General features: G+C 38.7%; 1 protein-coding gene across 3 annotated transcripts; it reads right to left on the reverse strand.

The window, feature by feature from the left end:
* Positions 1-10,339: 10,339 nt before the first annotated feature.
* On the reverse strand, positions 10,340-24,881 carry trmt11 (tRNA methyltransferase 11 homolog). Of its 3 annotated transcripts, XM_037537083.1 has the most exons (14): positions 24,796-24,881; positions 24,393-24,458; positions 23,868-23,941; positions 23,563-23,644; positions 23,381-23,473; positions 23,145-23,279; positions 22,814-22,970; positions 19,665-19,745; positions 19,355-19,519; positions 18,910-18,982; positions 18,771-18,775; positions 18,047-18,104; positions 13,728-13,848; positions 10,340-10,643 (listed from the first exon to the last, which is right to left on the reverse strand). In XM_037537083.1, exons 3-14 carry the CDS (start codon positions 23,888-23,890, stop codon positions 10,494-10,496), a joined length of 1,143 nt encoding a protein of 380 aa, XP_037392980.1. In that variant the 5' UTR covers positions 23,891-23,941; positions 24,393-24,458; positions 24,796-24,881; the 3' UTR covers positions 10,340-10,493. The 3 variants fall into 3 exon arrangements, with proteins under 3 accessions (XP_037392980.1, XP_017564657.2, XP_017564658.1); XM_017709168.2 differs by lacking the exon at positions 18,771-18,775 and having other exon boundaries at positions 18,047-18,181; XM_017709169.2 differs by lacking the exons at positions 18,771-18,775; positions 24,796-24,881 and adding an exon at positions 24,660-24,789 and having other exon boundaries at positions 18,047-18,181.
* Positions 24,882-24,906: the final 25 nt, after the last annotated feature.

A 24,906-nucleotide genomic window follows, 5' to 3' on the forward strand; every position in this document is an offset into this window, starting at 1 on the left:
GAAATTCAAACCTAACGACCCACACAGCAAACACTTTACAGCCCAAAGAAATGGATTATTGCATTGTAGAAGATGCCATTTTCTGAAGGTTTCCCTAAGATTTGAAAACTAACTGAAGGCAACATGTTGTAAAATGCAAAATCTCTTTCTCAATTAATGAGGAAGGTGCAAATATCTTCAGATAAATAATTGTTTATCTCTTCACAGTACAATTAAAAAGCCAATGCTGACACTTGAGTGCAAACTGGACTCCAGTAATATAACAAAGGATTGTTACAATTGTATATGTGGTTATATAATTGTAGATTTATGCTGCTCACATAAAAGACATCCTCCAGGGATCTTCTTGCATATGAAAGTGACTGACAACTGATTCATTCCTAAGTAGGGACAGTGAATGAACTGATTAATACAGACAAAGTCGACATTAACAAGAAATGCTCACCTAAGTGAACCTAAGTGTGTGAGGAGACAGCACACAGAATTTGTAGATCAACCAACAGTTGCTGCACGGACCTCCACAAGTCAAACACCTTACTGCACTATCCAGGATGGCATTTTTTCTTGCCATTAAAACAGACAAAAAGCTGGTCTGTTGGACAAATGCTAATAGATAGGGTAAGCTGATTCACAAATGGAGGTAATTGCAAGTAACAAAGTGAACTCCGCTTGACATCCATCCATCATATAGCCAGCACCACAGAACACAGTGGGTGCAGCTCAGAATTTTGTATGGAATTTCCAAAATGAGGAGAAATGGTGGGAAGATGGAAAGAAAGGGATCTGTCCAGTCTTGCATAAGGTCCGTTGCATCATATTGATTCAATGGGGAGAATCAGCAGGTAGTAGGTGAAGTTGCAGTAGCAAATAAATCCCTCAAAACCACACCGCCTCTTTTCACATTATCTGTACCACCACTGGGCAGTGATCAGACAACAAAAAAATTTCCAAGAGAGGTGAAGAGTTCAACAGCCTGGGGAGGAGCAGGTTGCTTATTTACATTTTTAATGCAGGAAAAGAAAGTTCTTTCAGATATCTACCATCTTATACTCTGACTAGATTTGCTCAAACTGCAAATATCATACTTTCAAATACCATCATTTTTAAAAATCATTTTGTCAGCAACAGTAATCAACCATGAATATAAACAGCAAAATTTCAATTCGAGTTACAGAAATGGCTTTTTCCCCTGAATGATATTCCCTCTGAAAGAACTTTCAAATATAATATTAATAGATATTATTTAAAATTATCAATAATATACACCATGGGTTATTTGTATGAAGTTTAATAAGGGCAGGGATTTTACCAGCAGGACGGAATCCCAACCTTCAAACCTATTTAGTTGTGAAGAGTCAGTCTACACAGTGACTTGTCCATCTGTGCAGAGCAGAAGGATCAGCAGCTTGCAGTGAGGCAAAATGGTAAAAGTAGATCCTCACTCTTGTTTCATGCTAAAAAATAAGAATGGGCAATTTCCCACTAGAGCCAAAATGCCTTTTCAATCTGCTAGCTACCCCACTGTTGAAGACCAACTTGAACTAATTCAAAAAGTACACCAACAAGGAGAAAATGTCTCTGTTGTCAATCTAGATCAAAAAAGGAGATACACTTTGGACATGGGAGACAATGAGACCATCAGGTAACATAAGTCTGAAGACAGACCTATATAACCTAAATTGGTGTGAGGAAACTCTCAACACCACATTGAACATAAACTCCAGAAGAAATAACAGGTATGTCAAGGTTTGACTCCTTGCAAGGGGACAAATTTAGAAAAGGAAGAATTGTTAGTCTCTTTCTGTTAATGAACCCTAGACACCTCATGAACACTTTCAGGGCTAGTAAGACGCCCAAGGGCAGAACTTTGATTTGATATGCTTGTACTTCAAAGAGACATGGAAGAGATGGGAACATAAAAGTAAAAGCCCTTTAGATCTATAGAGGCGAACCCCTTGTTTTAGGCAACAGCACAAAGACTTTTTGACATGTTGAAGACCCAATATGTCAGAACTGGTTAACTTTCTTGGGAACCAAAAAATAAATCAAATACAACCCTTTGAACGGAATATCAGGATCTCCCTTTCCCTCTGTTAAGGTAACAAACATTCTCAGGAAGGGTGTTGACCAGGTTTGTAATAACCTTAACCTTTAGACCTGCATCAAAGGTGGACTGTGAAGCAAAATTTGTAGTCCCATGAAACAATGTTGTGGTCTTTCATGGGTCTGATTGAGTTGTGCTATTTTCAGAAAAGTGTCGCTGCTAGTCCCAGTGTTGCAATGCAAAGTTACTTTATTTTGGTGACAGTAAGGGTGCAGCAGAAGGTACAGAAGCAAGAAGGTACAAGGCCAGAATTTGAATTGGCTTACCTATGTCTTAGACAATGTATCCTAGCACCTGAAGGAAGGCATCAAGGAGATCCACATTAGCAATTTAGAACAAGGAGTGCTGCATAGTCTGAATCAGGGAATTATGTATGCATTAACACTACATTCAGGCAGCACAAGTTATAGTAAATTTAATCAGGGGAAACTTTTAGTAGATTGTCCACTGGGGGCATTTTCTCTAGGTCAAAAACAATCTGCTCTGCTAGTATCATTAACCAATGCTGGGTGCTGGTTGCTTCTTGGCTTACAAACTGTCAGAAAGGGCAGTCACTAATCCAGAAAGACTGATATCTGAGTTACAGTCCAAGCACAAGTCACTCCTGATCTGCTTTAAAGCGTTAAAGCCACAATTAAATGGGCTGAGGTAAACATGCTGTGGACCAAAAGACATGATAAGCTGCTATAACAGCCAATAAGGAAGTGGTTTTGTGCTAAACACCAATTGTCCAAAGGCGGTTATACCAACAGGTGATTCTTTCTCAATGAAGGTGGCAAGTGGTAACGCTGAACTGATGATAGTGTTAGTGAAGGGGCTAGTTGATGTCCAAGGTAGTAGCTAGCCAATTAGCAAAAGGTGGTGCACTTGGGAAACCAGTGGCAACAGAATCCAAGCAAACAGCACTTCTCACACGAAGAAGAAGAAGGCTGCACTACCCCTGCTAGTCAGTAAGAATGAAAAATAACTGAATCAGAATATTTTATTGATCCCAGTGGGAAATTGCAGTTACAGTTCCAACCATTTATGTAAAAGAATGAACACTTTAATAATTTAAAACAAAGATACAGAGAAATTTGCAATATGTGCATGAGATTTAAGTTCTTATGAATATAGTAAAGTGGCGGTGACTGTGATAATAAATATTAAACATCTAGTATAAAGCAGTTCAAATTATTTTACCTCTGAGTTATTACACCCAATTATTATTATTACACATATGAACAGTACAGTTAGGTATTGAGTTTTGCACAGATGAACCGCACATTGTGAATCACACACTGAGGGAGGAGTTATAGACTTTGAAGGCCACAGGTAAGAATGACTTCCTGTGGCGCTCTGTGGTGCATTTCAGTAGGACGAGTCTTGCACTGAATGAGCTCCTGTGTCTCATCACCATGTTGTAGAGTGGGTGGGAGCCATTGTCCATAATGCCGTCAGCGAGTCCAGCTCCACACCCACAACATCACCGGCCTTGCGGATCGGTTTGTTGAGTCTGTTGGCGTCTGCCACCCTCAGCCTGCTCCCCCTGCATGCAACAGCACTCACCACCAGACTCATAGAAGATCCTAAGTGTAGTCCAGCAGATGTTGAAGCACCTCAGGCGCTTCAGAAAATAGAGATGACTTTGGGCCTTCCTGTAGAGGGCGTCAGTGTTCTTAGCCCAGTCCAGTTTATTGTCATTATACTCCCAGATATTTGTAATCCTCCAGTGTCAACACTGACCCCCCTGATGGACACAGGGGTCACCGGTGCCTTGTCCCTTCTCAGGTCCACCACCAGTTCCTTTGTCTTTGTTACATTGAGCTGCAGGTGGTTCCCCTCACACCATGCAACAAAGTGCTTCATTGTCACTGTGTACTCTTCCTCATCACCATTGTTGATACATCCAACTATTGCAGAGTCATCAGAAAACTTATGAAGGTGACAAGTCTCTGTGTAGTAGCTGAAGTCCATGGTGTAGAGGGTGAAGAGGAGAGAGGACAGTTCCTTGTGGAACTCCAGTGTCTGACACAGTGCTGCAGGCGTAAATACTGTGGTCTGCCAGTCAGGTAGTCAACAATCCAGGACACAAGTGGGGCATCTACTTGCATCACTGTGAGCTTATCACCCAGAAGAGCAGGCCAGATAGTGCTAAATGCAATGGAGAAGTAAAAAAACATGACCCTCACAGAGCTGGCTGGATTATCCAGGTGAGCATATAGACGGTTGAGCAGGTAGATGATGGCGTTTTTAACTCCCAGACGGGGCTGATAGGCAAACTGGAGGGGGTCCAGAAAAGGCTGGACTATGGGTCAGAACTGATCCAAGACGAGCCTCTCCATGGTCTTCATGACATGGGACATCAGTGCCACTGGTCCTTGGCATCACTGGGTCGTGGCGTCTTTGGAACAGGAACAATGCTGGACGTTTTCCACATCATAGGGACCCTCTGGAGACTCCGGCTTATGTCGAAGACATTTTGCAGTACTCCACAAAGTTGGGAGGCACAGGCTTTAAGCACCCTGGGGAGAGCTTTGTTTGTGTGGAGTCTCTTCAGTTGTCTTCTGCTGTCACAGGAGGGGGGGCAAGCTATCAGGAGGGGGAGGGGGATGAGGGGGGTGCAGTGCCTCATAAGTCTCCTCAGACCTATCTACTCACTGTCCATGTGGTCACAGGCTGACTCTTCACCAGCGGCACATAACAGGGACTGAGATTCACCAAGTTGTGGTCTGACCTACATAGAGGGGGGAGGGGGGAGTATCTGTATACGTCCTTAACATTAGCATACAGCAGGTCCAGTGTTCTTTCCTCTCTCAAGGGACAGTGCGCGTTCTGAGGAAGAATATCAGAGAAATCAAATATGTAAACGCATGCACTTAGAGGCATGCAGATTTACACTGTAAAGTATAATTGCTATATACTTCTATGTGAGATGCATTTTAGATTGATAATAAATATGTGTGGCCCATTGTAATTAATCAAGCTGTTAGCAAAGCCATTTTAACTGGTAATGGAAAGAATGACTTGTTTTCGCAGCAAATGTTTGGCTATAGAAATTCCCTGCTGTTTATAAATGATAGGACTCTATTTTTGTCAAAATGGAAAAAGAAATATGCTGGGCACAGAGTCATGGTCATTGCAGTTTGCCCACTTGGCATCTCTGAGTCATTAAAAAGGGGCGGTATGAGCTCATGCAGAGAGATTTGTCTCATTATGATTAGCTGCTGTTTAACCACTTTTTCCTCTCACTTTCTTTACAGCTGTTTGTCAAAGCTAATTAATGTCAGTAAAGCATTTTTGTTTCACTCATTGATGTTTATTATTGCACAGTTTCAGAGGAGGATGTGAAGATTTGTTGGGTAACACTGGAATCTCATAAGTGCTAATGATATCGTCTCTCAACAATGAAAACAGACGCTCTTGGTACTAACCAAACTGTTTTATAATGGTATTGTAACTGAGCCAGGATGAATGCTCCAAAAAAAGGAATTGCTATAAGTCAGGCCCGGTCACTGACGCTGTCCACTTCCAGTGTTCTATCATTAAAAGTGAGTAATATGCTCCTTAGTGATCTGTGCTTTCTCAAAAAATAAACTTAAATGTTTATTTTTGTTGCTTAAGCACTCTAAGTATTTGTTTGCTCCATTTGAGAAGGGAAGTGAGAAAAAATCTGGGCCTCATTGAGGAAAATAACGGCATGAGGAAGGACAAAAACATATGGTAGACACTTATGCAAAGCAGCACAGAGTCTGCTACAGTGATTAGCGATTATCACGCAAAACTCCTGACCTTCTTGTGATCTTCAAGATCTACCATTAGCATATCAGAGGTTCTTTGGAGAAAGTAACTACAGACCAGCACAGCTTTGGCAGTTTTGCCTGTCTTCTTTGTCCAATTTCTGTCCTTTTTTGATTTGCCTTACAGTTAAAGTATTATGTATACTGAAAAACATGCTGTAATCTGCAGGACGTTTGAGAAATCATCTTAAAATTATAGGTCTCTGGCCACCAGAATTGGGTAGTAAAGGAAGACAGATTGCAGAGTGCTTACTAGCAGGATTACATTTACACCACTCTTGCACACTAAACCTCATTTTCCAGATGATTAAAAAATGCAACATTTTATTTTCCCACTGATATGGACTGTAACTCAGCAACTCATAATAAACATCAAAGGGAATTTTAATTTGTCCTTTCCTTTGTCAGATATGGTGTGCGTTTCCGAAAGCAGCTAAAACTGAGCTGTGGACATCTAAGCCATATGCATAAACATTCAAAGTTTCATCTTATAAAAATGCAAAATGCAAAAATGCAAAATGTACCATTATTTAGACAACTTTCCACCCTTTAGAACCCTTTTTTGTAGGGGGGCAAAAGATATATGTCACTTAAAGACATGTTTCCTGTTTGTTTTTCTTTCCCACAGTATGTCCAGTAGTTTTGGCATACAATTATACAGCACCTCTATTATTTTGTTACATAAAACAGCACATTTTCCCATTCGCCTTGTTTAAAGATATCTTGTTGAAATTTGTTTTATCTCGTCTAAGTTGTCTGATTTGAAAATAAATAATACAAAAGCAATGGAGATCACATTACTAGATTACTGTAAGTTGCAGAGTACATTTTAGTTGACAATCAGTAATCTGTACCTGAATGGGTACTTCTTTAACCAATGACCACCTCTAGAAGCAAACTTTTAGACAAGTTCTATAGCTGTATTCTCCTTTGTCATCAGTAAGGGCTGATCCCAATTTACATAGATTATATCTAATCTTGGACTACATTGTAATACCCACAGTGGGTCACAATTAAAATTTGGTGTAGGTTTAGGCTTAATCTGGGTCTAGGAAACAGGCCCTATGAGGAAGAGTATAAACTGTGCAGATCCTGATCAGGCCAAGGAGCCCTTTAGAAAGGCAGGGTTATCTTTGGACAGAAACAATACACAATGGAGGCTCTCACACATTTATCTAGTCTTTGTGCTTTGAGGTTTGTTTGCTTTGAATTTAGCTGAGACCCCCGCCGCTCCTTTATCAGGCTGGCACTGGGGCACTTAATTACCTTTCACTTAGAGCTGCCCTCCCTGCATCTTGGAGGGAGTGGTGACCACATTAGTCTGCCCCTAGTGTCTCCTGCTTAACCATGCCGATCCATCTCACAGCGGTGTCTGATTCAGCATTTCACAGAGAATTTTCACAACCATCAGAAAACACTCACTGCAAGAAGACAGAGTTGTTGCTACATATCTCAGATGTATACTTCGTTTCAAAGTTCAGAGTCTAAGCTCAGTCCAATTTGCAGAATACTACAAAAGCAGATGGTGAAACCTCTATGAGAGAACTATAAATGCTCCAACCAGTGAAAGTAAATATTTGATACCCCCGAGGGGAAAAAGCCTAGAATTTGAACAGGGTTTCTCCACAAATCTCTTTCTCTACTAGTCTACTCCTAGGCTTAATCTGTGTCTGGAAGACCTGTCCTTAGTTGTTACATGATGGCAAATTTCCATAGTGGAGCTGGAAAAAAAAACAATAAGCTTGGACTGCACATCTGTTCCTCTGCAGGGACTGTTTGTTTACATGGGATGAACTGAGGGAGAGAGGGGGAGTCCTCATGGCAAATCCCAGAAAGCCAGACTGGGAATTTGAAACTACGCACAGCAAAAAAAAAAAAGAAAAACCTGCACAACTGCCCCTCTTTTGGCCATAGCCCATTGATAAACATTTGTGGAAGCATAACTTACAAAGAGTTGAGGTGGAGAATTTTGAGATGAATAATTGCATAGCCACACGTAAACCGTGGTTGGAAAACACAAAAGCTGCTGACTAACTGTGAGGAATAGTGGAACTGGAGGGTGGATATTTGGTCTTGCCCTGGCTATTTGTTCCTTTCCTCGCCTAAACATCTTGTGGAGTGTGTGGGTGAACGAGGAGCGTTTGTTTTTGCTACCATCTGTATCTAATAAAACCGTCTCCTTGGCGTCCTTACTGGGCTAAGGAGCATGTGCTTATTGTTTTTGCTGGATATTAGTTTTATTGGCTGTTCATGAGCACCCTATTTAAACTGCACAGCTCATTTACAAACAAAGGGGAGTTATTGCAGATTAACATCAATTAGGATATTTCAGGCACTTATAAGAGCGAAAGTCCAGCACCGTGAAAAACACTTAAGAGCTAAATCGTAAGTCATCAACAGATGTGGTTCTTTTTTGGGGGGCAAAAACACATCATAGTGCCACAGCAGCTACAAAAGGTAAACAAGCAAAATCCTAAAATGCATCATTTGAGTAAGACAGCCAGACAAGTCAGGAGCATTAGAGATTACAGGCATAAACACAGTTTAAATAATCCATTAACAAATAGAGTATGTACATGTACATTATGAAAGATCAAGATTTCATATTTATTGTTGCTCACAAAAAAAGAAAACCTATGAATCTCCATTTTCATTTTTTCCCAAAAATGTCATGATGAATGGACCAATAGAAATGATCTTCCCATAGTGCAATGCTTGTGGAAAATATGTTCAATGTGAATCATTCTCTGCACAATTCCATCACAAGCTAAGACGTTTCATTAAATCCTTGTGCAGAGATAAGCATGAATCCAATATATTTGGCATAAATTCAGCACTTGTTCAATGAACACAATAAATACATAGTCTACATGAACTTTCCACCCACAGCAAGAGCGGTGTTGTTTTAGGCCAGGCTTAGAGGAGCTCTCTAGGGAGGGGACGTTCTGAACAGCTGGTGTAAAGTGTATGCTTTGGCTGATGTATCTCACTCCAATGTGTACAACTAGAGGTGGAGCCAACAGAGGAGTGTTGCCCTGGGTACCCTCCTTGAGGGCAAAAGTTGACCAAAAGTAAATAAATAATAGTAATAAAGTACATCAAATATTCTTAACAGAAGTCTGGTAGGTGTCAATACTACAGCAATCTAAATGACAGAATAAGCATTTGCTGAGTAGATTTGAGGTCCAGGGCAGAACATGTGGCCGCATAACTAGTAAACTAGGCTATCGCACTAAGAAGTACGCAACAGTTGCAAACAAATCTCCAGTGCTGAGACAGAGAGTGAGAGAGTGTGAGACAGAGTGAGAGAGTGAAGTAGACAGATGAGAAAAGGCTGAAAATAAAGCAAAAACAAGAGGAAAGTAGAGACAGACAATATCATGATGACTAAACAAACAAAATAAGAAGCAGCAGGATGGAAAGCAACAATGAAGGAGACAAAAAATATCAATCAGATATCTGTTAACACCAATATCTGTCCAGAAAAAATATATTAGGAAATGTTTTTAAATAACATCTATAGCATGTTAAATAAAATAAAAAAATGCAAGGGCAGAGCAGCTTGCACCTAGTCTCCTTAACAATGTATAGTGATCCTCCACTTATCCATTATCAATGCAGCTTATTGCACATTTTTTAAATTCTGCGTTTCTTTACTCTCAAAAACAACCAAAAAAAGGAAAAAAGACATACAGGACATCCCTCTGAACCCTCACACCTCCTACACAAAACACCTTCCCGTGGCTATGAAAGGCCCACTAGCAAAATTTGTAATCAAGCATAAGCCTTCTTCAAATGAATACAATCCACTCCAACAGAATCTCTTATTTCAATTGTTACACATTCCCCTCCGCTACTTCTGATAAAGAGAATCCTCTAGAAGCAACAACAGACCATCAGACATCAACAAAGGAAATCATGAACAAAAACCATTCAAGTAACAAATTATATCAATGAAAACAATACGCATGTCAGACGAGCTTCAGAGACGGCTGGAATGTACCATTTGTAATGTAAGCACATAATGAAATGACTTCTGTCTGAAGAGAATCCTTGCAGAAACACCTGGACGTGCACACGTTTTATTTATAATATTAAATTTATGTCCAACCCAAGTCATACAAATGCTTTGCTTAATGTTAGAGGATCCAATTTATGTTGAACATAAATCTCCCAGATGATTTTCTTGGACTTAAATTTAAGAGCGATTCATTAATCAAGCGTCTTAACTAAGTTCATACAACAGGAAACAGTAGTCCATCATCCTCCCCCAATGTACAGTAGGTGAAACCCCCTCTACATCATCACCGTCCACTCTGAGACACAAGGATTATTTACATCCCATTCACACTTTATCTAAACACTCAAAGTTAACGCAGCCATAAATACACGCAGCTCTCTTGAGCTTACTTTCACCTGAGGTGAGATTGGAAAGAAAGCAGATAAAGAAAAGGAGTATGTATATTTTTTTATTGAAATCATATTTTGTAGCAATGTTTGTTTTTTTTAAAAAAAAAACAGCAAAACTTTAATTACAGAGTTTACAGAGTACAGCAGCACACTAAAGCAGTATTTAATACAAATCACCTGATTAAAAATCTTTATTTCTTCTAAAATCCGTCACTCTCGGTTGTGGCGGTTCTTTCACTGCCTTTCCCGTTCTTTTTGGTGATGCCACTGAAGTACTTCTCTCTGAAGGAGTTATGGCCCTGGTATGGGCTGAAGCGGGAATCTGCTAAATGTGCTAGCACATCTGATTTCTGAAAGAAAATACATAATGGTAATGAAGGAATTACTCAAGACAATTATTACCATTGTACCATTTCATTCATGCAAAAACTGCAAGAACTGCAAAATGTTTCACATATCAAGTCTGTTTCACATAAATCTGCTATTTAAAAAAAAAAAAAAGAAAGAAAGAATGGAGTGCAGTTGCGTAAAGGTTGTCCCGATGCAGCTGGATGGATCAAATTACCTACCATTTGTTTCCAAACTGAAATGTCATGATCTCATTTGGTTATTAGGTGTTCTGTGTCCTGAAAAGTCTTGCATTTCGATTCATTAATTCAGAAACAAAACCACTTTCTTACAGCACACCACTAAGCTCCACTTAGTCACCAGCAGGGTACTTTCTGGTGAGTATTTCCTTTTGTGTGCATTTCCATCAGGACCTCACAGCCAAGCATAATGACAGAAAGGTATTAAACTGTTCAGTTTTTCCTGAATGCCACTTATGCCAGGTTGTTAGGCAGGGCAGGACTGACTTGAGGAGAGCAGAATGGAAGTACCTTGCAAGGTGCCAGGGACACCGAGAACTGGAAGTGAAGATTCCAGCACTGTGAATCATCAGCACCACCTGTGCCCCTCCATCCTTTTTGCCCCTTTCTGCCAGGCAGTCTGAACTCAGTCCTACCACACCACTAAAAGCCTCCAGAACCAGAACAAGCATGCACCTCTACCCCAGAGGAGTTTATATCTACACCACATAGCTTGCCCTAAGAAGACCCCAAGCCCCCCTCACGAAAGACACTCAGGCCTGCTGGAGATGAGAAGAAAATCATTTAAAATAAACACAAACAACTGTCAGTAATAATGAATTATGCCATTGTGTCATCATGTTGTGACCAAACCAAACAATCACACAATCTGCTTCATTCCTGAGCGTCTACCCCAAGCCCCACTTTACTTTCTGAGCCCTCCAATCACTGCCCAGTAACCATGTTATCTATCTTTGCTGTTCTATTTCTCTCTGAAACAGAATTGGCTCTGATATGGGATGAAACATAGGTCTGCTAATTTGGCAGTGGGCAAGCTCTTTTGTAAAATTACTTAAATAGGCTCCGCAGAAATGCCCAAGCAATAGTCCACTTTTGAACATTCAGTCAAAGGTAAAATAAATGGACCATACATATTTTCATGCCAGCCAAGGCAGTATGCTTTAGCCTAGGATGCTTAACCAATTAGGTTTCTAGGTTTTTTGCTGGTGCTCTTTTTGTTGACTTTTTATGTATGTCTCAGCTGTGCGACTTTAATTTCCATCAAAAAAGTATTCCTCCCAACCCTCTGAAATCTCTGATTTCATTAAGAATAAAACAAGAATAACAATACAGAGAAATCTGGGGAGGAGAGTTAACCTCCAGAAGGCTATACTAGGATTTTGAGAATGTCTTCACTAAGCTGCAGTGAGAGAGAAATAGAAAGAGTGAGAAATGGAGAGAGAGCGCGAGTGTGGGGAGGACAAAAACCAAGCTCTCCTCGGGGCTGAGTGTTGTTTGACAGAGCTAGACCAATGCTGACTATGCTTTGGTCCTAACCCAGTGGAGCTCCTCTCTTTTTCAAACAACTTAACAGCACGTTGTATATATGACAGTGCTACAAAACAGGCACGAGTTTCCATTTCTCTACCACTTGTACATGAGAATATACTGTAAATAATGACATACTAAATGCACAGAATATAGCACACTAGCCAACAATTTTCTGTCTTCCTTACAGCAAAGCTGCACATGCATATATGTGCCAAGAAGCACAGAATTTACATTAATGTCAGTATGAAAAGAAGAAACTTCAGTGGTTTATGGAGTTTAAATGTCATACTTTTAGCATATAGGAATGGCTAATTTACAACTAATCTTGGAAACTCAAAATCTTTGACAACCTCACATGACTCAACTGAGATTTGGAAAACTAAACAGCTTATACGATTTCTACTAAATACAATTGTGTGTAAATAAGTAGACTTATAAAAAAATAATAAATAATCTGTCTAACTGATTATCCAATAGAATCTGTGGTAGTTTCAAACCACAAGAAAGATAAATGACCCATGTCTAGGTTCCTGTGCTTGCTCCCAGTCTCTACATGGCCTTATAGAACTAAAATACTAGGATTAATTCACAAGTAACTTTAAATTGGCTAGCTGTGATGCGCTAGCTGGCTATAATCATGATGAGAATACAACTCTAGTTCAAAAGGTTCTTCTAATGCACTGGCCATGTAAGTGATACTTTTTTTCAAAAATGTTCATGAAGCATATGTTTTCATATTGTGTGTGTTAACCTTTCTGAAACAGTACAGTGTAAGATTATATTAGAGGGATATTTGCCTTTAGCAGGACAACCTTCCTAACAATCTTAGCCACAATGATGGACAAAACATTTAGTAAGAAGTCAAATTTCACCCAAGCTCCAGTATGGGTTAGTACTGTACTACTGCTTCAAATGTGGAGAGCCATTCTTCAGCTCAGTCTTTACAAACATCTTTTGAGTGCAGTGATTACAGTTAGATAAGCTTTTGTTTAAAAAAATAAAAAGTAACTTTAATTCAAGCAACTACAGATGTTCAATTACACTGAGCAAAGATATAAATATTTTTGACAGAGAACTGAAGCCAAGATCACATGAAAGCAATCTGAAAAAGGGGGTGCTGAAAGCAGCAGCATAAGCTATGAAAATGTGACACGTACAGCTCATGTGTTCCAGGTTTGATGCACAAGGAGCCTGAGACACATGCCAGTTTGCACAGATAAAATAGCAGGCCTTTGTGTGTGTGTGTGTGTGTGTGTGTATGTGCGAGTAAATGATTCACTTGGGTCTTTATGGGAACAATTTGGGGTTTTGAAGTGAAGTGGTTGTCAAATCCAAAGATGGATTATTTTCCATACAATGTGTGATTAAGTCATTAAAGTGTAGTATAAAAAAGTGAGCCAACTGCTACCAGATGGTGGGTTTTCTCTGAGCCTCACGTATAAGAAGCTCTACTCTTAACTAACGCACAGTAAACATCTTAAATAAAGCCTCTCCTAAAACTTGCATGTGTGTGTATGCCCAACTGCACTCACACACCTCAGGCTCCTTGATCTTCTCCATTGTGATGAGCCTTCGGGATGTGTGGCTGGACAGAGTCTGTTCACAGTTGCTGATGACAGAGAGGCAAGGGTGTAATGGCACCATCTCTTCACAGTACCTGCAGTTGAAAGGGCACATGGCATCACACTTTAGCTAAACATGAATCAAAACACCAAAGGCCATGCAAACCTGCACAATTCACAGCAAGCAACGCAATAACGTAATGTAATTATATCATTTAAGGCTGTTAATGCAGTTTCCTAGTATGACTCTATGGACCATTTGTAGTAGTCTAGACTGAAGCCCAGGTGCTTGCACACTGCATGTTACTATGACAAAATTGCGATTGTAACACCTCTTATTTCAACACAACATTTAATTGGCCTTTAAAACAATATCTTTGGAAGACTGTGCTAGATGGTGTTCATAGGAGATTTATAGATGAATCTATGAGCAGCAAACTAACAAAAGCAGCAGCAAAGGGGAAAACACTTTCATTCATGAGTTGTATGAATGAACGTGAAAGCTAGAAGATACAATTATAAAGGAGGACTTTTGACTGTATATGGACCATTCTACTGAATTCAACCTGCGTCCCGCCATAAACATTTTTGTGTTTTAATGAAAAACATTATGATATTAAGTGTGTACAACTGCTCATAACTGCTCAAAGCTGTGTTGACTAGTCATGTGCTGGCAAGCGTTTTTAAGTTGTACTTTAGAATATTACTTCAGCAATTAAGAGAAATGCAAATAATCAAAATGAATTTTAGAAAGTATGATAAATTATTTTGAATCATTTGATCATTTTGAATCACTTGCCCTTACCAAGCAAAGTGTTTATACAGCCAACTTAAAGATACACATACACCTCCATCCAATGGTTTACCATGGTACTGCCGTCACCTAGGAGAAATATCAAACATCACTTCTTTCCAGGAAAGGGCACTCCGGGGAGCGCTCTCCACAGAAATCATCTGACAGCTCTTCAGAATATAGAGCTGTGAGTCAGAGTGGAAGGACGCCACCGATCCCTGTATGCCTTAATGAGCCTGATTAACTTAGAGCTCATATGGATTACATTCAGCTCGGCTTTAACCTTGTGGTGCCCACGCTCTTCTAAGGCCTGGACATACTTCAAGCGAGCCAGCATTTGTCAGGCTTGAGCAAAATCCAAAACAACATTGGCAAGAGAAAAGTTTTCACACTCTCCATGCATTTGCTTGTTTTTGTTTCACGCTAGCATGAGCAACTACGAGGAATTAAGGGACTTTTTCTAAAACCGCTAACATGCTCAAAGGCTCACCTTTCATTTGTGATGCCATGTGTACTAAGTTCAGTTAGTCGGCTGATGTGGGCCTTGCCAAATATTATGCCATGCCACTGGCGAACTTGGATCATACTGTTCTCCCTAACTAGGAGAGCACCTTCTCTGTATGTTGTGCAGCACATCAGTCAAGTGTCAGAAGACAAAAATGTACCAATATTTAGTAGGAAATAACATAATTACACTAAATTAACATAAACTGAAGGAATGTCATTATTTCACTAACAAAAGAAATAGCTTCACCCTCTGATACTGACCCAAGAGGATGAACATGCTCACCTGTAGCTAAAAATGGTCTGTATTTCTGTATTTTATATTTGTCTAATGGCATGCAACAGATACTGAAGATATACACTGCTTACTGTATACATCTGTTGTTAAGATTAAATACCTGTAAAGCTGAAATGTTATTTTGAGTACCCATATGCCTCAAAAAACCCAGAAATTCAGTCAGTGAGATCAAAATCATCACCCTTAAAACTATTTCCTACTGTGACTCAAATTAGGCATGGAACATAACAATGCTGTATTACAGCACATGTAACAGATGCTATTAGACTTCATGACCCTGCCTGCCAAGAAAATGATGGAAACTCAGCTGTTTAGTGTTAGTTTTCTGCTTAACTTTGCTAAAATGCTTCAGATAACCACCCCTGTAATGCTTTTCCATCATTACAAAAAGTGGAAGGGACTAGAAGTGTGGCTGCTGGAACACTGTAACAGCTACAATGCAGATAAAGGAGGAAACAGGCTAATGAGTTCAAGGAAAGGCAGTGTGTTAATGCACAGCAGAGGGTGTGCTCCTCACAGTGACAGAGGTGTTTAATTGGTGTGGGCGTCGATGGTGAGCTCACCCCACAAGCCTGTGTATATTCTGGGGGGTTAACTACGTCGGTTACACCGCTGACTGCTGAGGCCCAAAAGCACAGCAGGCCCAGATTCCTGAGGCAGTCGTCCCCTCTTCCGACACCACTGTTTATAAACAACAGTGTTGCTACACAAACCGTCGCTGCAGAGACAGTCAGTCAAAGAAGCCCAAAGAACACCAACACCAACCACCAGGGGATAGTGCCCCCTTATGGATGCATTAGCGTTGCTCTAATGTGCTAATTAGAAGTGCTTTTTATTCATGTTCAACGGGGGGGTAAAGTACATATATCTGAAGATTCAGCTATTCTGATTCAGCTATATCAACTTTATAATGTGAATACTGATGATTACAATCAATTATACCAACATTCAGTAAAGAATGTTCTAATTTTTTGGCCAAAATAAAATCCTTGAGCTACTTTTAATTTTTTTGTAAACTTGTTTTGTTTTAATTATCCATGCTCCATTACTGTGTAAAATATCCTCCTGTCTCATTTGCATACTCTGTATTTATATTAATAATTCTGAATGATACCAAAATACTGTATTTCATCTGTAGTAAAATCTGAGGATTTCACGATGCACTGAATCTTTTCTTATAGAACTGTAATGAAATCAAATGGACAAAAGTTTACCCCTGTAATGTTTGGTGATCTACTCAGTTTGAGCAGTAATACATTTTTTTCAACCCTGAAGATGGCTGCAGCAAGCTACTGTTACAGATCACACCCCTAGCTAGCCATCACCTCTCCAACTGTGAATGTGACAAGATCTTAGCCTCCTATGAGGTCTGTGTGGTAACATTTCTCTTTAAACAGTTTATATCCATCACTGGAACACCATACATTCAGGTCAGTGGTAACAAGATACTTACTGAACCTAAACCCTGACCTTATACTGGAGTTCAGCACTGTTTAGTCTGCATGCGTGTTTGGTATTAGGGCATGAATAAGTCACACAGGACAAGATGTGCTCAGGAGCACATGCACTATAAGTCAGTTGATTTCAGCGTTCTTCTAAAATCGGTTTTATGGAATCCTGAAAGCAGGCACCAAAAAGCACTTCTAATTGAGCAAAAGCAGGCATGAAAATTTTAGATATGTTTGGTATGTAACAATATACAAAACTGAAAAGTCAATTTAATATGATATAGTGCTGTTTTGATACATAGAATGAAAATAGGAAGCACCTAAATTTGTGTACAGTTTACATGTATGCGCAGTAGGGATGTCGGGTTTGATATGATTTTGACGTTAATAATAATGAGATTCAGGCGGATTTTATTTATATATATATATATATATATATATATATATATATATATATATATATATATATATATATATATATATATATATAAAATAAAAACTTTATAAAAAGATTCTACAGAAATCTTATTTATGCTATATAGGACGGTCTGGCTGAGATAAATAAAAGTTCTCCAATATAACTTTCAACCCTTGCCACATCACCCTCTAACAAAATAGACACTAAAAATAACTTATGAATAATTGAGAATTGTTATCAAAATAAATGGCGTAAATAAGGTAAGTATTTAAATAACAGAGAGCAGACTGAAAGTATTAATGTTTGAATCAGCAAGCCTCACAAGTCTGAGAGTATCCACTAAAATTATATATATATATATATATATTTGGGGGTGTTGCTGCTGGAGGTAAGTGCTGACTGTATATCAGATCACAGACTGAGGTGCCTCACGAGCCCTGCAATCTGCAGGCTACATGGACAGGACCGTGTGTAGTCAGCAACTGCAGAAGCTGAGTGGAATGTCCCTTTTTTCCACCTGCTCTCAAGCCAGCAGGCCTCAGCAAGTCCAGCACCCAACTTAGAATGAGTGGCTCATACTACTGACACTGATGCAATTTACAACTGTCACAAAGTGCCAGACTGCCCCCTAGTGATTTATATTCAACAAAGCATGCAATTCTGTATGTCCATATGCTGTATCATCATAAAGCAACAGAGAGTGTCCATGGAGCTAAAAAAAAAAAATTAATTAAATAAATAAAAGCATTTGTGAAAACCGAAGGGACTGTAAAGATCAACACAAAGCCTGTAGTAGTAGTGCAACTGCAGGAAGATAATTATGCTTACTTACTCTGGTCTATAAATAGGAAGCCAGTAAACCAGCCGTCCACCCATGACCAAGTGATGCGCTGCAAAATTTAACAGGTCAGCAAAGATGTCACTTAGATGATACGCCATGGAAACAGGGACATGACTCTCACCAGAACTGTAAGAGAGTAAAATAATAAAAAATAATAAAATAAAAATAACCAGCACCATTCAGCAGGGACAAAATTTACATGGTCCCTTTAATATGTAAAATATGCAGAACACAGGGATTTAAAGGGCTAAAAACATAATATGAAAGACAAAAAAACTTTAGATAAGAAGATGAGAATCATAATAACAAGAATGTAATAATCAATATTAAAAAATACATAATAGGCGAGTTAACTATAAGGTAAATACGGCTGCCAAATGTTAAAAGGCAGATTGTTTCAGGTTTTAGAGAGAAGCAAGCAAGCAATATTTTCTACTGGCCATGTTGCAACAGAGACAGATGTAATTTATACCTGAACTGTTTTGTTAGAACGGCAAAAAAACATGCATAGTAAATGGCTGGCCTAAACAGCATTTACTTATTGGCATTTCTTAACTTGTACCCAAATATTTGCTCTTGAAACCAATTTAAATTTCATAATTAACCATAATTTTAAACATGTTCATTATTGCTGTAATGATGTATTAATAGTATATTGCAGTGATAAACTGATGAAAATGAAGTGAAATCATACACAGCGCATAGCATGTAGCACCAGAACTAGTTCCTAAATACCAAATAGAAAAAACAGGAGTTTGAGGAGCATTACCCTTACTGGATGGATGGCTTATAGGCTAAGCTTAGTGTTAATTGGTTACTTTAAAAATGCATGAAGAAAAGGAAGATAAACTTACAAGTCTTCAGGAGGACTCACGATCTCTTTGTGAGAACCTGTTCTCCTAGTTGATTCACGAATGCCATAAGGAGCTGCAAACCAGACAAAATAGCACTCATCATCATTCATATAAGTTGAATTAAAATGTTTCAATAAAAAATTAGGCAGACATCTGAACAAATTTTGCAATTTAAAATTATACATTTTTTTTTAAGTTTTTGTTGTATGTATTAGACTGCATAAAGTCAGGTGAAGTCACCTTAATTTACATAGCACTTTTAAAGACTACAAATAGCATCCATTCCATTAATTTGCATTATTTATGTGAAAATACATGCAGAAATACAAAAAAGCGTGAGAACAAGGGGTAGAGGATTGCTTTTTTTAAAAATCCAAGATTTCTAGCAACGGAAATGGACAAAATTTGTTGGAAAAAGGTGAGAAATAAATCATTGTAAACATACGGTCTGTGATTATGGCATCGAACAGTGCTCCTTTCCTCCAAACAGGCTTCGAGGCATCAGACACCATGACATCAACATAGAAGCTCTCTGTCCCATACTGACGCAGGTTTGCTCTGATATTCTCATCCGGACCCCGCCACTTCTGATTCTTCCTGCTTGCCTTTCCTGCAAGACATTTGACACAGACACTATTAAAACACTGCAAAGCAGGATTAGGTTAAACAATTTCTTAGCCACCTAAGAACATTTACGAAGTTACAAGACTTTAGTTTCCTAAAGAGAAGTATGACACCATTAACTAGACATTTACCTACTCCATGGATAGTGTTGTAATCAATGTCTGTCCCACACACGTAAGCTCCAAAGTGAGAGCATGCAACCAGAAGACTACCTAAATGAGAAAGAATTGAGAAGAATTGAGAAGGAATGAAGAGGTCAAGAAAGAAAATAGTGGTCTTCCACAGGCTGTTTTTACTAAGTTGTAAAATTGAAATCAACAGCAATAGCACTTTAGTTTAATTTAGACATTTCCTTTCCAGCTGTAAACACAAAAGCATCTAAAGCTTGTGAGGAGAGCTTTGCCCAGGCCTTCCACTGAAAGTGGTAGTAAATTAGCACATCTGGCCAGCAGATCTCACACCTCAAATAGTGATGGCAGACGCTTATGATAAAGACTGGCAGAAAGACATGAGCCACAGCACGCTATTTACGGAGCCACGGCACGGCCGGGCAGAAAGGGAGAGGAGAGTGAAAATCAACGCTGCCCAGACACTATTCCTTAATGTGATTGATGACACAGACTACAAGCTTTTGAGGTCAAAAAAGAAAAAAATAAAATATGTGGGCCATGAAATGGAAAAACATTAGACTGAATATATGGAACTTTCCATGAGCAGTCAAAAATAACCTATAGAGAAAGATGTCAGCTCCTGGCTCCTGTTAAGAGAGAATGAAAAGCAGTAAAGAGAACTACGCCTCCTTCATCATCCAGACAGAATGAGTCACCAAACAAACTCCTGATTCAGTTGCAAACTGCACGCCTGCATTAAACGCTGGCTTTAAAATAAAAAAGGCAAGCAAATGGGAAATGGGTTTTTATGTATTATTTTTGTATATTATAGACATTATCGTTATGATCTACTATGTTGTTTCTTGTTTGAGAAAATGTGCTTTATCTTGATCTGCTGCTTATGTTTAAATAAATATTACTAGTCCACAATATATTAAATAATCAACATGGCTCATCAAATGCAGAAACTGAGACAAATTTGTTAAGTAAAAAAATAGCTATTAATCTATGTAATGTACAGTATGACAAAATGGATTTTGAGTCATATATGAGAAGTATACTCTTACAATTAACAGCGAGTTGAATTTTTAATGCACTCCTACAAATAATAGCATTTTAGTAGCAATTAGTGCCAATTTAACAACTTTTATTTTTATTAATTTATTTTTCATCAGATAAAAGAGCTCCTCAAAGAAACTAAACAGCCACTTCACTAGTACAGAATAAACTGAACTTTCTGGTCAAACAGGCCCAGTGGACAGAACTTCCAGCAAAGCGTAAATAGACGTGTTAAATGCTAGTAACATTCTAACATGATATAAATGCGAGAATAAATAAAAATGTAAAAAGGCTTTACGGTTGGGATGGTCAATTGTTCGCACGGCAATCTTTGTAATCAACCTGAATTCTGAATCTGCACAATCAGGTACAGACAGAAAATGGCAAAGCAATGTTGCTACATAGCAACATTTAAAGGACATGGATTTCAACAATAACAACTGCTTTTCAAGCAGTGATTATGAAGCCACATTCATGAAACCTATATTCAAAGGTTTAAATTCATAACATTTTCTTGCTGTACTTTCATTTTTACTCAGCTATACTGATCACAGCACACTTCAAAGTTTTAAACATTATTAGAGAGGGAGGGGGCAATAAGTAAAATGAGTCAGCAAATATATTTCAGCAAAGTCTGAAACGTTCCCTGTTTGAATGGAGCGATCAGTGATCTGCACTCCTGTGACCAAATGCGAGTGATGAGATAAGTGGCATAACTGTCCTGGACAGAGGTGGATGAAGTTCACAAATCATTATTTGAGTTAATGTTGAGATACCCAAGGCAAAATATGACTTGAGTAAAAGTAGAAGTTCTTACTCTAGACCTCAACTTGAGTAAAAGTACAAAAGTATTAGTCTTCAAATGTACTTAAGTATAAAAAGTAAAAGTACTAAAAGATTAATTATTACTCTGATGTCCTGTTATCATTTTTGTAACAAGACTCGCTTCATGAACTCATTTTAGGTGAAAATCCTCCAGTGTCTCTGTTGGTAAACCATTAGTTAATAGCATGTTAATAGAATGTCATTAATTAGTCTGACACTGATCTCTATTAAAATGATGTGATTGTGAGACACAAAACACTGAAGGTAAACAGTTTCCATCAGGGAGAACCGAGTGGCTCTGAAATCACTTTTTACAAACAAACAAAGTTTCAGTTTAAGATTACTTTGTAACTTAGTTACAAGTTGAACAAAAACTTGCTTTAAACTCAGGTTCACAAATGAGTTTCCTTTACTATATTGATCTGTAGGTCTCTGTTCATAAACATAAACTAATCCAAACTAATTTACTATAAATTGAAAGTGTTTGTATGAATTCAGAAAAAAAGAAACTCGCCAGTCACGACTGCATATGTGTACATATTTCTATATTGTCTATTTACACAAAGTTAGGTTAGTTCATCATTTAGGTGACGTATGTGCTCCCACATTTTTATGCTGCTGCACTGACGTTGAACTGTGTGCTGCACTGGGTTGGTATGACCAACAGGTCAAAACAAGATCAGAACAAAGTGACCACTGTGCCCTGATTGGTGTTCTTGCTTTGCGCTTCTTTTGTTTTGACATGTTACGTTTTTATACACACAGAAACCAAAAGGAACGACAGATTTCTCAAATTAGTGGAGTAAAAAGTCAGATATTAGACTCTGAAATGTAGTGGAGTGAAAGTAAAAAGTGGCCCAAAATGGAAAAACTTAAGTAAAGTACAGATACATGAAAAAACTACTTAAGTACAGTAATGAATTACATTTACTTAGTTACTGTCCACCACTGGTACTGGACTACAGTGAACTCACCTCTCCTTACATCCTAACAAGCTTTAGCAACGTTAAATCACGCCTGCTCCTCATAACTACAGCACAGTCACACTGCTCAGTCATATTTCAGTGTTAGTGCATGTTTAAAACAGCAATTAACCACTCAAAAGCAAAAATCAGCCTTCAAACTTTAAAGAAATAATAATTTGACATTTATCATGATATGTATCGTTACCAAACCATATGAATTTTGTTTATCGTGAAAACATTTTTGTCCATATCGCCCAGCTCTGATGTCATGCTGTCCTTGCAAAACTGTAATTGGTTAATTTGTTGATTTTTCTTCCTTACCTGTTCCAACAAAAGGATCATAGACCAGATCATGAGCCTTTACTTTGGCATGGTTGGCCATTATGAAAGAAAGACCTGCATCCATACTGGTGTTCCCAATGAAGTGCCTCTTCTTCACACTGTGAGAGCGTATCAGTTCCCTTTGCCCGTCTGCAACCTGAGAGAAGGTAATAGTTAAAAATGTGATGCTCTCAATTATGAACAGATACTAAAGACAATGAGTGACAGAATTTTTGAAATCATCAATATTTTATTTCTCATTGCAAATTTGTATAAATACTACTCTACTTGCTATTTTGGATTATGAATATCAAAATGAACTTTGACTCACCCATCTCCCAAAATATATATGGAATGGCTCCTCTGGGATGTCATTAGGATCTAGTCCATAGTCTTCTAATAAACAAAAAATGTGATCGGGATCCTTCAGACTTACTTTCCCCTTAAAAGGCAGGAAACCCAAAGCCTACAGAGCAACAGCAACTTTTACACTCACAGTTTCAATTAAACATGTTTAATGCTTGTCAGATTAAAAAAAAAAAAAAAGGGAAGTCGCAGAATACTCACGTCTATCTTCTCTATTCTGTCCTTGAACAGCAATGTCTTATTGAAAGTGTAGACATTAATCTTGTATGTTGATTCTTCTTGTAGAAAAGGAGTCTATTTATACAAAATGCATGAAAGTTTCAGTAGAAACACACATTAAACAATAAGTGGCACAATTTGTCAATCAAGCAAGTGACACAAACCATCTTTTCTATGGGATACTCCAACAGTGATGACTTCAGCTCCGCAGCCGTTCTCCCATGACCCCAGAGCTCAAATGCAGACCTAAAAGTTAAATACACACATTTGTAACAAAATCACAACTATAAAGTTTCACAACTAAGTTCAAATTTTTATCTTTCACAAGCAAGAGAAGAGCTTACAGTGCTGGCCCCTCAGAGATACATTAAAACACAAATAACTAACACTGATCAAATGATCAATGAAGAAATCCTTAGTGCAAATTATTCTGTCTATGTTTACTCTTTGTGTCATGAATTTTACTTACTTGCCACAAACTGTTCTTGACATGACACTCCGCACATCTTCCTCCAAAAGGCCACACAGCCGCCAAAATGGAGACTGAGGAAGAAAAATTGATGCTGGTTGCAATTACATGAAATTTTTTTGCTGATAATTTTATCAACAGTTAAGATCGCTTTGCCACTAAAGAAATCTCCCGAATTCAGTCAAAAAGAACTACTGTAAGCAGGCTAGGAGCTGATTCAGCAGTTCATTAGGGTTCTTTTTTATTTATTTATTTTAATTATAACTTGCTGTGTCTTTAATTTTGAAACCATACACAACTCTCCAAAACAGCACCTTAATTCAAACGGTGAAAATGAAGGCAACATCAGAATTTTCAGTGGTCATTTTTCAGTTTCAGAGGAAACACAAACTGCACTGCCATTTAAAAAATCTAAATCCATGTACATGCACTGGACTTCACCTTGACCAGAGCTGGGTTGGGTTCTAGCTACATAAAACTAAATGTGCTGAAGATGATGTGTGAAATGAAGGCAGCTGTTTTTACCTTTTCTCTGAAGGCCTCTGATGGATCACACTGTCGACCCCTAAGTGCCAGCAAGGCTTTTAATTCCTGAAAAGAAAACAAGCACATAAATGTCACAGAAACCACCAGCAGTGCTGATCTGCAGTTTCCAGTCCTCAAAGAAGCAGCGTCTAATGATGCTAGGCAGCTAGCAGGCTAACGCTATTGTCCTACATGCGCTCAGCTGTGAAAACGAAACAGCCTCTCGCAGTGAGAGAGGACGGTGCTGGACGGGCTTCGCTTCGTTACCGGTAATCTGAAGTCCACGCTGTCATGAGCTAAATGCAGTAAATACTGTCGGCATGTTTTCCCACAGTGCAGCGCCATGTCTGAGTGCAGCAGTCTGTTCGGCTGAGCGCTGCGGCTTCATGAACACAGTTCCTACCTGCAGCCGGGCTTCACTCGAACTCAACCCACCACAAGCTGAAAAGTCCGCTGCGCGCAGTGTGGGAACATATCTGTTCACGGTACGAGCTGGTTTCACTCGCTGCAGTTC

This window comes from Pygocentrus nattereri, chromosome 3 (assembly GCF_015220715.1).
Source record: "Pygocentrus nattereri isolate fPygNat1 chromosome 3, fPygNat1.pri, whole genome shotgun sequence".
Classification (NCBI taxonomy): domain Eukaryota; kingdom Metazoa; phylum Chordata; class Actinopteri; order Characiformes; family Serrasalmidae; genus Pygocentrus; species Pygocentrus nattereri.

Coding starts and splice junctions, on each gene's coding strand:
- trmt11 (XM_017709169.2), bottom strand. CDS start 24,737: ATGGCGCTGCACTGTGGGAAAACATGCCGACAGTATTTACTGCATTTA. Junction 23,942..24,392: donor CAGAGGCCTTCAGAGAAAAG/GTAAAAACAGCT, acceptor TTTCTTCCTCAG/TCTCCATTTTGGCGGCTGTG. Junction 10,644..13,727: donor AGAAGATCAAGGAGCCTGAG/GTGTGTGAGTGC, acceptor ATTTTCTTTCAG/AAATCAGATGTGCTAGCACA.